At 43.2% G+C, this 15,419-nt stretch overlaps 1 protein-coding gene across 2 annotated transcripts in view; it reads right to left on the reverse strand.

Moving 5' to 3' along the window:
• The window catches only part of LOC147697215 (E3 SUMO-protein ligase RanBP2-like), an 852,038-nt gene that overhangs the window by 283,502 nt on the left and 553,117 nt on the right, over window positions 1-15,419 (reverse strand). For both annotated transcript variants that reach the window (XM_086934289.1, XM_086934288.1), the window contains exon 19: window positions 3,500-3,594. In XM_086934289.1, the coding sequence (XP_086790415.1) occupies window positions 3,500-3,594 (95 nt within the window). The remainder of the gene's footprint in view (window positions 1-3,499; window positions 3,595-15,419) is intronic.

The raw sequence follows: 15,419 nt of genomic DNA on the forward strand, positions 1-15,419 counted from the left end.
ATGAGGCTGCACCTGAAGCCAATAAAGGTATTGAAACGATATAAGCAGTGGTCTTTGTGCCTTTTACTTCAATGATACATGCTGCCTGTGAACAAGGATATGTTTACATCTGAAACGCGTAAGGCTTCCTGGATTGTACCTATGGTTCTATTGTCTGCACTGCCGCTCAGATTAACAAATGTTGCCAAGGGGGAGTGCGCCCTAAAGTAGGATACTTGTGAACAGTCATAAATTTAACGGCAGTCCAGCCGTGGGGCTGCACCAAACGCGAACAAGGCGGACTGGTGGCACCGAGATTTCGGAGCTAATTACGGACCTTTTGGCTGAGCAAAGATTATTGGCAGTGCTGTGCATGTAACCAAACCACAAAAAGGGGGATGCCCGGTCAAGGGGGTGTGTGCTGTAGTACAGAAAGCGACATACTATGTGTGATGAGTCATATCTGGTTGAGAAATTCCCATCTGACCACCCTTATGTTGGCGGAGTATCGTCATGTGGGAGTTGTAGTATGATCTCAATATCACCCAGACCATCAGATGACGGTACGGATATGGATCTTCAAGAAACTCTAGCCAAGATAATGCTCGAAGAGTGGGAAAATGAGGTGCAGTGCTTAAGTGAAAGTGATGATTAAAATTAACTAACTAGACAAAAAGTATGTTTATTAGAGATTGTCTAGGTGTCAAAGTTAAAACCACGCCCTGTAGTGGAAATTAATAACTACAAAGTGGCGCTGTGCAGAACGGTCGACAAGTTTCAGCCTGTTGGATGAATTTTCCGGCTTTCTTCAGGACCCTATGGTGAAATTAGCTACTGCAAAATTACACGGTGAAGTGAAATAAACAATAATACTTTACAGTACAGAAGTCTCAGAGGACCTTGGAGCCCCAATGTATCCTTGAGATATACGTATTTCTGTTCCCAGCTCTATGTGGGAGAAGACCTCACCTCACCCGGCAACCTACTCGGGAAATTGAGGCCCCGCTCTGTCCGTCGGTACCTCTCTCAGTCATCCAAGAGGAAGTGAGTTGCATGTTCCAAAAGAAGGCTCATTTATGGCAAAATCATGAATATTATATGCAAGTAGCACGTGAGATTGTATCAAGAATCTATGCAGGATACAAAGACTACTATTCCCATGAGACATTGAGAGTATGAGGCTGCACCTGAAGCCAATAAAGGTATTGAAACGATTTAAGCAGTGATCTTTGTGCCTTTTACTTCAATGCTACATGCTGCCTGTGAACAAGGATATGTTTATATCTGAAACGCGTAAGGCTTCCTGGATTGTACCTATGGTTCTATTGTCTGCACTGCCGCTCAGATTAACGGATGTTGCCAAGGGGGAGTGCGCCCTAAAGTAGGATACTTGTGAACAGTTATATATATATATATATATATATATATTCACTGAAAAAACCATAGGTTTCACACCAGTTATAGTTAGCTGGAAATTTTACTGACATAAAACCATTGAAATTCCAACGTTATAGTTAGTTGGCTCACTATAACAAGCGCGCCTGCTATGCACTGCTGATGACGTCACATATTACATCACTCATGACATCGTCAGTGACATCACTCATGACATCATTGATGACACCAGCCAGTGAATGTGTGTCTTTCTTTAAAATTAATATGTTTAATATTTGTATTTGTAAAGGTTGATGGAAGAATAAATGGTTAAATAAGTGTGTAAATGGATGTTTTTTGTTTAAAAAAAATGATTGGTTAACTGCTTTAAGTGTATTTTATTTAATACATATATTAGCGAGTAACTTTTAAATATTGAAATATATGTATCACTGTTTCACTTTGTGAATAAGTAGCTGCATGGGTTGGTGACTGACTCACTGTTTGTATGTGTTAGTGAGTGAATGACTGTCTCACTATTGTGTTTTTTTTAGTAACAACATATATTTTATTCTAATGTATGTGAGTTTTGATGTATATAAGTGAGTATATGTGAGAGTAAGAGATTGTAAGAGTTCCTGTTTAAATAAGTATATCTTTATATAAATGATTGTTTAAGAGAGTAAGTATGTGTAAGTTTCCTTAGAAATAAAGAGGTAGTGTGTGTGTATAGTTTTATATGCAAATAAATGGATGTTCAATAATTTATTTGCATGTGTGAGTATGTGTGTGAGTAACTTTTGGATGACTGTCGGTGTATAACAGGATGTATAAATGTATCACTACATATGATGAGTGAGTATATGTATGAGTGACTATATAGAATTGTTGGTAAATGAGTGGATGTGTATATAGATGGTGGAATTACTGAATTGGTTGTTGTAACTGGTATGGGTATCCATTTTTTTGAAAATGTTAGTTTCTATTTTTGAATATCTATTTCAAGGGTTACATTACACTAAAAGAAGGTCTGTCACTCTGTCACAAGGATGGTGTCATAAGTGATGTCATGAGTGATGTCACTGACAATGTCATGAGTGATGTAATATGTGACGTCATCAGCAGTGCATTGCAGGCGCGCTTGTTATAGTAAGTCCAACTAACTATAACGTTGGAATTTCAATGGTTTCATGTCAGTAAAATTTCCAGCTAACTATAACTGGTGTGAAACCTATGGTTTTTTCAGTGAATTTAATAGGTTTTTAAATGATAATTCATAACTATAACTGGTCTGAAACCTATGGTTTTTTCAGTGAATCACATAGGTTTTTTAAATGCTAATTCCTAACTATATATAGGGCCTCAAACCTATGAAATTTAATATTTTTGTATAATGAATCCTATATTGTACATTTATATAATACTTTTTTTGCCCTGGTGCGCGCCCCGGAAAGCGGTGAGCGTCCCGTTAGCGCTATTGCCGCGAACGAAAACATCATCGTGACGTATCGCGTAGCTGCGCCCGCGTGATACGCACGGCGTAAGCGCACCCGGAAGCACTCGAGCGAATACTATCGCGCAATGTAAGCATTCGACGCACTTACGCAACGCGCCCCTGGGCGCGCCCCCCGGGGCGCGTAGCGTAAGCGCGTCGGGTCATGTGACCTAAAAATGACACTTTTTATTGGTTTAGGACAGTTTTGGTTTCCAAATGATGAAAGCCCTGGTCATGTGGCCTTAAAATAACTCTTTTCATTGGTTATCAGTTTTTTTTACAACTAATGAAAACCCCATCCATTTCCTTCATTTCTTCTTTCACTTTGGAGACAGCAAGACCTGTTTTTTTCTGTCCTACCATTTTGTGCAAAGAATGGCAGCTAGACCATTCAGCAGTAGTGAGGACTCAGAGGGCTTCATTGAGGAACAGCCTCCTCAGCCCAAGATCAAGGAGCATTTTATTTGGAATTTTTTTTCAATACCTGAAGGATTTAAAAAGGTGAATGCTTCCAAAGTAGAATGCCTAATCTGCCAAACTGTGCTTTCCCGAGGAGACCCAAAAAGGAAGTACAGTTTTGGCAATTCGTTGGTAACTTCAACAATTTTTAAGAAAAACTATGGGCAGCCAATTTTACTATATTTACTGTACCTTTGGTGGAGCAACAGCAGCTGCAGTTCTTAATGGATATTGTGAATTGTATGCAGGTGATTGATTGTAGTAGACGGCTGGCCCGGATGTGGACACTAGAAAAAGGAAAAGACAGGGTGGACAATTCAGTTATTCATTTATAACAAGCACACATTGTGAGCAACTCTGTTCCCCTCATTCCACACACCAGATAACCAACTTTTAGGAACCTCAAAGCAAGATCAGAATCACCTTCTAATCAACGCGACCAGTATGTGCGCAGACCTCATTAATGGCCGAGATCCATATAGCAGTTTTCCCAATCCTTACCTATACTCCCAATACACACCTTTAATTCAACTGCAACAAATCAGAGGTAACTGTATAAAAACAAACTGCCTTATTTTTTATCTAAAGGACAGAGGGTTAGAAAGTTTCTAAAACTATTTAACTTAATCTTACTACTGAAACTTTCTTCATCAGATTTCAAACTTACATAAACACATTAACAAGCACTAGATCTTAGACTGGGTGACAATTAAAATCATTAACCGGTATTCAACAAATATGCTGCAAGGAAAAACTTGGGTACACTGGATGCACATACCAAAACTAGTATTCAAGAAGCAAAGATTATTATTCAGAAGCCTACATGACTTCATACTGTGATGTGATAAAGTAACATCTGTAGATAAGATCTGACTTATCGCTGGTCACAATGTTTCTCATGGGTATAGTGATCTTTTTAAAGATTTTTCACTTTTGGAATGCATTACTGCCTTCAGGAATGTTTCCACATGTATAACTATCCTCCACAAATTATTCGAAAAATTGGCCACATTTGGGGAGCTGTGCAGAGGCCATAAGCGCTGACCATAAAATGATTTCTGTAGTTCATAAGCAAACCAAAGAAGGTACTTCTTGTGAGGTATCTTTAGACATATCTAATCTGCTACTGATTAGGATGAAGAAAAACAAACAGTACTTTTAGTAACGCTTTGCATGTGCCACTGTTATGGGGATTCTTTAGCAAAACGCAATTTTATGTCTGAAGATCTCTGAAGTCTATCAGAGGTATTGTCAAACAGTTGTCTACTGCAGGCACTAAAGGTTCTGATACTTGAAACTAATCAGACAGCAGAGAAATGAATGCACAAGTGTGTAAGCCCTAGCCAAGAAAAAAAACCTCCCAATTTTAGAACAGTAAGAAAGATGTGCAAATCTCTGAAACTAGCTAGCTAGACCAGTTTAACAGACAGTATTGGTAGGAGTTGGGTTTCACAGCCAGTGCTCCTTAAAAGTGGGGACATAAAAATCCCACAAAAATGTCACTGGGGCAAAGGTACCAAGATACCTCTTCCCGGGGGGTCTCTTGCACCAGAGGCAGGACATTTAGGTTTTCTATGCTTTTGGGCTCCTTGTACCACCAAGTGCAAGAAGAGGTTTCAAAACAAACTGCTCTGGGTGCAATAAAGATACAAAGAACACTAAGAATTAATACCATTATTTTTTTTACTCTGCATGCATCAAAGGTTCCACCAGTTTCTAGCAGCCCTTACTGCTCTCGACTGGCTGAGTGGAGACTGGTGAATATGAGGTTCCTGTATTTTCAAGCTGAAACGTTCACAAAGTTGACATTTTGGTTAGGCCCCTGTCCTACAGAAAAATATTAGACAGGCCTGGATATTGATTATTCTGGCTTTCTGGGTGTGAATACCAGACCTGTACAAGCATTATCCTAATCTTTCTTTAGATACTATGCAAACCACAGTCCTCTTTTTCTTGAAGAACAATCCTAGAACTGTACAAAATGCGCGCTCTCTCTCTTTCATTGCCCGCTTTCACCATCTCCCATAAGTTGTTTTCCTCAAAGACCTATCTCACTTGTATTGAACCTCTGCCCCATCTTTAATTCACTTCAGTCCTTAGACCTACAGTCTCATGCTGCATGTACCTCTCTTCCTCAGACTCATTGTAACCCTGATGTCACTCTCTAATCCAGTGTTATCTGACTTGCAGTTTGTTTCCTTCAATCATTCAGCTACCGCATCGCTGCCTCTTTTCAGCATTCAGGCCATGTTTCACTACAGCAAACCAATTTCTTTGCCAGCACTCACATTCTTTGTGCTGTGGTAGCGTCACTTATCCATAAAGTATCTGGCTCCCTAACCCACACACGCAGTGTGCCAAAAACTCTCTCCCCAGTCCTGTAACTTGTCCCACTACTTTCTCCACCATCTTGTCCTTTGGCCCACTAATCTGATTACTGCCCAACTCTCTCGAAAAATGTATTCAATTGGAACTAAAAATAGAATTAAAAACCTTACATCAACTGCAGATCAAAATAACAATGTTAATAACATTTAACTATCAAGCAACAATTACAACATTAACATGTTTCTATATCGTCTACAAACCACACTATCCACAAGAAGTTTGCCTCCCTCAGTGTTGCTATTATACTCGTGTCATAGCGTTAAAGGTCTGGATAAAGTGAAGCTATAAAAGGAAAAAGTCTGCATGGGTATAACAAGCCTAACACGGGGCAAGTAGATCTAAAGACAAAGCCAGTAGTTCTGGCACAAAGCCAGTAGTTCTGGCACAAAGCCAGTAGTTCTGGCACAAAGCCAGTAGTTCTGGCACAAAGCCAGTAGTGCTGGCACAAAGCCAGTAGTGCTGGCACAAAGCCAGTAGTGCTGGCACAAAGCCAGTAGTTCTGGCACAAAGCCAGTAGGTCTGGCACAAAGCCAGTAGGTCTGGCACAAAGCCAGTAGGTCTGGTTTTAGCAGCCTTGACCTTTTTGGGCCAACCTATGCAAAACAAGAAGGCAAAAGAAAGGGTGGAAATATAAAAAATTGTGAATAACATTCCAACAGACCAATGGATGAAGTGGGATGACTGAAAGACCATGCGTGTGTATTAAATTCAATGTCCTTTTTTAGGATTGGCGGGGGCATGAGACCGAGGAAACCGATACAATTGCCTTTAGGACAAACCTGAAAGAGATCAAATACTTAATATAGACACTTCTCTCCCCTAAAAGATATATTTCAACTTCTGGACACATTCAGTAAGATTGATCATCTCACCAATTGTTTCAGGAGTTCAATGGCTTCCCTATCGGTGGAATATCCAGGAAAAAGACTAACACACACACACCCTCTTATCTCAACCATTTTGGATTTAGTGGCACAGAGGTTAAGAGAAAAATTACAGAAGCCCTCTATTAAGGATAATATCAAATTTAGGGTAATTAGCTCTACTATTTTGTATTCAGAGCTACATTTAACTCGGTAGGAAAGGTCTCTTTTAGTTCACTTTCGGGCTGGAAATGTTAGGCAATTAATTACGTTTTCTTCATGGGCCTGACATGTTTAGCAGCAGTCCGTGGGTTTACCTGTGAGAAGATGAGTCTCTCCAGTCCTTTCTCCATTTTAAGTTTTTTTGATGTATTTTGATTTATTTTTAAAACCTTTTTTTAAGGCATTTAGCGTTCAGGCAGTGTAGAATGTCATTACTATATTTGCAACATCTAGATAACACTGAGGTGTGCTTTAGTGTTAGCTCCTTTTTAAAGGCACTGAATAGGGCACGCAAATCTATGGAACGGTAACTGGTTTTCAGTTTAACATCTTAATGTTATGCGTCTGTTTAGTCAGATGGAGCCTTAGATGCTTTTGATACTAGAATTGCTGGGTTTTGGAGGGTTCTGTTGTCTTTTGTGTAATTGTTTCCTATCACATGCACTTCGCACTTTAAAACTGTACATTGTGTAAGTATTTTATCATGCTCTCCAGAACACTATTTTATTGTTTTATGTCTGATGTATTCTGTAAATGCACTATTATAATGTTTCTTAAAATCGAATAAAGTTTGTCAAACAAAACAAATACACCATTTTAAAAAATACGAGTCTGCAAACATGAAGGGTTTTTCAAACTCAAACTCTCAATGATGTGCTTAAGTCAAGGGATTTGCAAGCATTCACCAAAATTAGAACACGCCACAGTTCTAAATTCAGATATAGGCCTTGTTCGATCTCTACATGTTTATTTTAACTTATTGCTGGCTTGAAAAACGCCCAGGTGCAATGAAACATGTTATATCAGCATTTTTCTCGCTAATCTCAAACCACTGCAGTAGAATCCATCCTCTATTTATCCACATGATCAACTAACTTCCGGCATAAGGGCTCACTATAGTAGAACTGATTTCACTTCTTACTCAAAAGCACAATACTATTTATCTGTGATTCAAGGTGGTTCTTATCACAACATACATGTTTGGGAAGAATGAAACAAAATGTATTTTACAAAGTGTTATATGTGCAGCTACGGGCTTTGGCCAAATTTAATAAACAACAGTTTGAAATTCTTAATTTGTTCACAATTTGCTTAATCTACTTGCTGGTTTACCTACAATTGAGCGGAGTGCTACCTTACTCTTCAGCTGTGCAGTCCCTAATAGTTGTGGAGTTCCTGGAAGGTTTTAAGTTGCCTAAGTGAAACAACCACCTGCTTCCAGTGTATAAACTAGTTCTGGAAGGAGTTAGGAGTGTGGTTGGACATACCACCATTACCCTCTTTGTAAGAGGAGATCCAACAACAAATAAAATCTACATAATAGAATATATATAATGCAGAGGTGAAATCTGGCGTACTATGTGAATTTACTACCTCTGTAGCTAAAACCGGTTATTTTTTTCTGAACTTACACTTTTCAAACATTAGACCGAATAAAAGCTCGAGCGCTCCTCCGGCCAGCACACAGAAAAAGCTGAAAAACACATGCAGCCCCCTTTAAGGAAACAAACTTCTATATCCCACAATGCATTGCACGGGCATTTGTTTCACAGTGTAAGTTCTTTTTGAGGAGCATTTGTATATATAACAATGACTGAAGAAGCACATTTTATACCTTGTACAGGAAATCAAGGATTCTCCTGGTAATAAAATTGTTGGGGATAAGGACTTGCCGGCCTGCTTATGTTAAATTGCAGCAATTAGAAACTGTGTTTGCTGTAGCATCAGTAACAGCTTTTTTAAAGAATGTTTTTAAATGCAGGAAAACAATTATGATGTGATAAAATCGAATTATATCTTGGCATGATGATTTTGCTTGCGGTTCTGTCCCCATTCTTGCAGAATAAAAAAAAAAAAAAATTAACCTCTGTATAATATCTTATCAATTGTTTTTTATTCTGTGCTTTTATGATTATACTTTGTAATCGAATAAAGTATTATTGACTTGAGTTGACTGAAGAAGTCTACGCAGTTGAAAAACAGAGACTGTGCAGGCGTGAGGGTTTTTCATTACTTTAATGAAGATTCCTACAATGCTGAACAAGGATTACAAGTTAACTTTTTCTTCATTAATAATCAAAAGCACACAACAGCAAGCTCCATTCCAAAAAGAAGCTGCAGTTGTTTGAAGATTTAAATGGTGATCATTTAACAAATGTTTGAACACTATTCAGTGACATACCAACCACAGAGGTTTATTGAGGACAGCTTGTGTCCCCTCTTTGTGTCTGAAACAAACGATACTGTCCGGTAAAGGTGAACAAACTTCCATACCTCTATTTTAAAAATATCAGAAATGGTGATATTTCTTAATTAAGCAGCAGTTTCTGACTTCCCTCTTCTGGAATGAACTGGCTAGTTGGTAAGAAAGTAAAATGCAAGAAACAATCCACCTAAAGATGGATTGTTTGTTATTGGCTAGGCCTGTACCATCAGGATCATAGTTTATAAAAAGCTGATTACATTTCCTTAGATCTTTTGTTCGATTTAGATAATATTTTTTTAGATTCCCTACGCACCTTAAAAATGTAAATATGTCTCTCCTGGAGAGGAAGGTTTGCTAAAGAAAACGAGCAAGAAAATAGATTTTTTATGTGAAAATCAGCAACCATCTTTGTTAAGAATAAAAGATGTCTATCGTAACTACTCGATTGACGTGAAAAATAGTATTATAAGCCTCTATAGAGGTTAAAGCCTGAAGATGGCTCACTTTACATGCCAATGTAATAGCCACTAAAAGTCTGTTTTCCATAACAGACCCTGCAATGTTGCTTATGGATAGGGTCAATTGTAGGAGCCATCAACTTTGGATAAAAACACCAGGGTTTCTGTTTTACAGTTAGAACTGATTGTAACCAATAAAACACCATCAGCAGTAATATTTGCTTTTCAATGGATGCCAGTAAACACTGGATTTTGCAGCACTTTCACTGCATTGCTGCCCTCTGGTGTGAAAGCAGTACAAACACAGCCACTATCTGTGATGGATGGTCCCACTATGACCAACTCCGGCCATGGAAAGACACTTATGATACCTTTGTGACCATCCACAATGTGCCTGAGCCCCAAGCCCTACACCCAGTCCTTTTTGTGAAGCATGGCTCTCTCCTATATGGCTTCGGCTCACTGTTCCCTGCATGATACTGGGTAGTGGCCAGCAGGTTTGCAGCTGAACTCCGAGCATAGTGACGTGTAATGATTCTGCCCCAGCCAAACTATGTTGAACATCAATTCCTACTGCCTTCATGTCAATAGCAAACTTGGCACTTATGATGCAGAAAGGAACAAGGTCGAACACTTTGCAACATTAGCCACACACACCAATATGGTCACATTTAATTGTTACATATTGAGCAGTGATCATTCTTTTTCGGAAAGAGAAGATGGAAACGGAAGACTGAAAATGTACTAGAACAGTGCAAGTTGCACATAAAGAAAATTATGTGCCCTCTGCATCTCAGACATGTGCACAGATAGTGCACAATCCGTGCATAGTTTTCAAATAATAAAAGACCCACAATGTTAAAACCAATGCTAAGCACTATTCACACTTGAATTCAAATAAACAGAAAAGTCTACAGGCAGGGCCCAAATACAAAATGTATTCACAATGTGAACTGCTCAGGCAAATGATTCAATGCATGTTACAATTTGTAGATTTTCTTTGCTACCTCAGTAGTGGCTTAATACAGAAGCACAGTAAGCGGTCACCAAAGAATCTATAGTTAACAACATGAATAGGAATTCCTTAGCAGGTTTATCTCTTATAACTAGGTAGAGCAGGGATAGGCCTAGATCAAACAGTAATAACACATTTTAAGCCAAGTTCATTCTTGGTAATATGAGAGCAAGAACAGGGTAGCATGAAACGGACTTACAATAGGTGAACAACAAGAACCTCACAAGTATGCTAGGCTATGGGATTTATAGAGTGAATGGCGACCCTGAGGCATCCAAACGCTAAGAGAGAGAAAGCACAGCGCGCCTAAGATTGCATGTATGTACATAAAATCATCGTGGAAAGAACCAGGTTAATTTCAATGGCTTTGCGAATACACCGCTCATTATCTAGACACCTAATGGCCAAGTGGAGAAAATTCCAACACTTAGCAACATTAAATTGAAAGGAGCACTCTCCCTTTCTGGCTATTTTAACTCCGGGAAAAGTGACCAAATACTGGTTAGACAAGTGAAGGGCACTTTTGGGAAAACGGGTGACAAGCTGTTGAAGGATGGGCGGACTGTTCCCATGAAGAATTCTATGGGCAATGCACAAGTACTTGAATATAACTCTTTGATCAATAGAAAGCCAGTAAAATGCCATCAGCCCCATTCAGGCTAATTGAGAACTGGGAAAACCAATTAACATAGGAGCAGCTGCATTTTGCACCACTTGCGGTTTCTGAATGGCCGCCTTGGGAGATCCTAGTTAAAGAGAATTCCCGTAGTCCAGGTGGGAAAGGATTAATGCCTGGATTACTACTTACTTTGCAGTCTAGGGCAGCAACGGCAACATCGTACTTATCATCCACAGCAGACCAAAGCAGCTGGCTAATGTTTTAATGGTCTAGGCTGTCATGGTCAAGAAATCATCAATCCACATGCCAAGACGTTTTATAGCTGGTTTATTAGTCGGGCGACAAGCGAGTAGGCCATACCATATCGTATTGGATGGAGGATGTATTGGCAAGTATCATTAATTCAGTTTGGGCTCCATTGAGCTTAAGACAGGATTGATTCATCCAGTTGGCTATTTGTTCCCAACATGCTCCCAGATGAACTGGGGGCGAGCCGGAACCAGGTGTAAGTGACAGCACCAGCTGGGTGTCATCAGAGTAGGACACTATGGACAACCCAAAAAGAGCTACAATGTCCGCTAGTGGCTGGAGATGGATGTTAAATATTGTTGGGCTGTGAGAGGACCCCTGCGGGACCCCACAAGTGATAGGCAAGATATGCGAGGTGCAGCCCATGTCAAAGTTACCACCACTCTGGAATGAGGAAAGAAGAAATTCTTGCTCAAAGAGAAGACGAACTGTAGACCCACCAATGTGGTGTACCTCATCCTGTGTCCCTGTGAAAAGGGCTATGTTGGAAAAACCAAAACAAACAAGATGATGGATGGAATGTTGCACAATGGCAAAACATTCACCCCCAGTCACAGATCTGGGTTTAATCCATCGTTATTTTGCTCACCAAGCCATCCCAGTTCAGACATGGCCATATGCAATTCAGTCTTGACCCTGTGCCTCATGGGAACAGTCCAGCCCGAACTGCCAAGCCATGTCTTCCCTGTACCGGAATCAAGCATCCTAGGACCGGTTTTTGGTCTATCAGCCATCTTCAGCCAGGATAGCTTGACTCCAGTGGCGTAGTTTGCAAGGGACCACGTCTGGGCATACCCTTCCCACATAGGGTGAACAGCAAAACAAACAAGATGGACGGACGGAATGTTGCACAATGGCAAAACATTCACCCTCAGTCACAGATCTGGGTTTAATCCATCGTTATTTTGCTCACCAAGCCACCCCAGTTCGGACATGGCCATATGCAAATCAGTCTTGACCTTGTGCCTCATAGAACAGCCCAGCCCGAACTGCCAAGCCATGTCTTCCCTGGACTGGAATCAAGCATCCTACGACGGGTGGGGCGTGGCTAGGCGCCGGCGAAGATGGCCGCCTGACTCGAGAGTTCCGCGGAACCGAGCCCTTACCTCAGATAATCCGGACAGAATCCGTGTATGACTGCACTCCTAATGCAGCAATAGTCCGGCGCTGAGCAGAGGTGACGGTGGAATCAAATTCGGAGACTCTGCCTGTCTCCTACGCCGAGCTACAATCCTGTTGACTGTACTCGGGCACTGGCTGCGTGAGCTGGAGCTGCAAACGCGGGCCCAAAATTACGAGAGGCCCCGGCTTGACGGCCTGGGCTGGAGAAGACGGCGTGCGCCGGGGCCTGTATCAGGGCTCGCGCTTCCCAACTAAAGTGACAGTGGTTCCGGCGGAGAGGCAAGGACTGAGAATAGACGTTAGCGCCCAACGATAGCGACGGGGGCTGGAGAGTGAACAGTCCCAGTGTGTGTTGGGGGAAGGCCCGGAGCGTGTGAGGCCTAGCGGTGGGCCCGGGTGATTAACAGCGCCATTAACCACCAGTCACTCGTTGATACAGAGTGAGGAGGCCAGGCGGAAGGCGGCGCTCGTAGGCCTGGAAGGCGGCGCTCGTAGGCCTGGAAGGCGGCGCTCGTAGGCCAGGAAGGGGCTAATTACAATAGAAGAGACATCGGGGCGCGTCCGTCCGCCGCGTCCGTCCGCCGCCCCCAACCCCCCCCCCCCGTCCACCCCCCCCCAGAAGTCAGGAGGGATGATTCAGGCGTGATAGCGGGCACGGTGCAGGTCATGTACAACAGCATAAACGGCCACGGGGGACATGTGTGGGCCTTCCTGTAAGATCTAGGAGACAATTGTAGCGGAGAGAAACGGTTGCAGGGACGTCGTGGGAGTCACATGCGGATGGGAGGTCAGTCGGGGAGTATTGCGGCCAGTGGACTACACAACTATCCAGGGACCGCTATCTGAGGGACGGTGCCCTTGCCAGAAACCACGCGAACTGTTGGCGGTGACTCAGTGGAGGGCGTGCTGGATGAGGGGTAGCCGCCTGGGACCCAAACCAGCGGTGCAGGGAAACACACTAAGGGCTCAAGTGGATAACGCGACTGGTGGGTGGGCCGCGATCATAGCCACTGGTGGGAGAGCAGACCCCTGGAGTATGCCACGTGCCCAACGGTGGTGAGGGGGGGTCTCTCAGACAGGCCTGTAGTTGCTGCGGGACCGTAGCGGACTGAGTGAGTGTGTTGCACAATGAGGCCCAAGAATACTACTGCCACGCAGTCGAAGTTAGACAAATATGCAGGCCAGATGGGGACTCCCCAGGCGGAGGGTGCATCAGGAGATCAAACCGCCCCTAAAGAACCAAAGCTGGCTTCCATCATGGCGGCAATACAGACATTGGGCACCAACCTGGAGACGAAAATTGATAAGATCTCCATCGAGGTTAATCTTCTCGTACCGACCTCAGTAAAACCTCAGAGAAGGCCAAGGCAAATGAAGCTGATATCCGGCAGCTCCAAACATCCACTAAGACACTGGAACAACGCGTCAACGATTTGGTACACCAGCATCGCCGGGTGCCCCTGCGGTTGGAGGACCAAGAAGGAAGAGCCCGCTGGAGTAATATCGCGTGGTAGGCGTTCCAGAGGAGTCCGAGGGGCCTAGCGTGGAACTTTTTCTGGAGGACCTGATCCTCAACCGCTTGAAGCCTAAGCGCCTGTCCAACATTTTCACCATAGAACGTGCCCACCGTGCACCTATCCCTAAGCCCAAGCCGGGGGTGCCGCCCAGGACAATAATAGCGAAGATCCTGAATTATAGGGATAGAGATGCCATCCTACAGGCAGCCAGGCAGTCGGGGGACTAGCAATTCGAAAACGCCACAATTCGATTTTTCCCGGACTTCACGCTTCAGGTACAGCGAGAGAGGCGCTCATTTGCAGGTGTAAAGGCAGCACTGCGGGACAGAGGCATCAGATATATGTTGTGTTTTCCTGCCAAGCTCAAGGTCCTTGTGGGGGGCAAATCTTTGTTCTTTACCACGCATTCGGATGTGCAAGATTGGCTTGACAAGGAGTCGTCACGTGCTCTGGACCCGGCGGAAGGAGAGAGCTGGAGAGACAATCAGGCTGCGTCTCCGGGATCGACGACTGGGAGTTCGGATGTGGATGGGCAGAGCCAGCGCTCCTGGAGGTCGAGATCGGTCAGTCCTAGATTGGGGAGTCTTCGAGAGGCGGCTGAGCATTAGTAGTGATGGACCTGCTGACGTGGACCTCTACGAACTGTAACGTATTATGGGTTCCAGTGCTTGAGTGTGGGTCCTGCTCTCTCTGGTGGATCCTGGAGGGGGGGGTAGGGGGGCGCTATTCCATCCTGAAGGGACATGTGGCCTTAGTTGTGAGGGGAAGAGATAGTTGCCGGTCCTCCCTACTCTCCTGTGACTTTGGGTAACGTAATGTCCCAAGATGGGCTGCAACACTGACTAATCAAGGTCAGGCTCCGACCTAAAGTGACTGAAACTCAATCCTTGAGGAGTGTAAGCTTTAGTAGTACACTGTTATTCTATGAGGGGTGGGGCGTGGTCGGCGGTTGGAGCTGGGGCCGGCGCACACTCCTCTTTGGAAAAGTTTTTCGGGAGGGGAAGGTTTTTCTCCATTCCAGGTTTGGGTTCTGGGCGAAAGGCGCTCTGCTAATTGGGGATGTGGGTTGTTCAAAGCCTACAGAGCAGGAAAGCAGGGAGGGGGGTTTGTTGTTGGGGGGGGGGGAGGGGTGGAGGTGGAACACCAGTTCCTGGGGGTTGGGGGGGGGGGAGAGGGAGCAAAGAGGGGGTGGGGGGATAGGTTGTTAAGGTCACACCGAGGTCAGGCACATATTCTGGAACAGAGACTTGGGGAGCACAGGAACAACTTGGCAAGAAGCAGTACATATGGCTATTAAGTGGGATTAAAGTCTTAAATTGATTAGCTGGAACGTCAATGGGTTGGGGGACAAACTTAAACGGAGTATCGGGCTACAGTTTGTTAAGAGGCACCT

This window comes from Lissotriton vulgaris, chromosome 8 (genome assembly GCF_964263255.1).
Source record: "Lissotriton vulgaris chromosome 8, aLisVul1.2, whole genome shotgun sequence".
NCBI lineage: Eukaryota > Metazoa > Chordata > Amphibia > Caudata > Salamandridae > Lissotriton > Lissotriton vulgaris.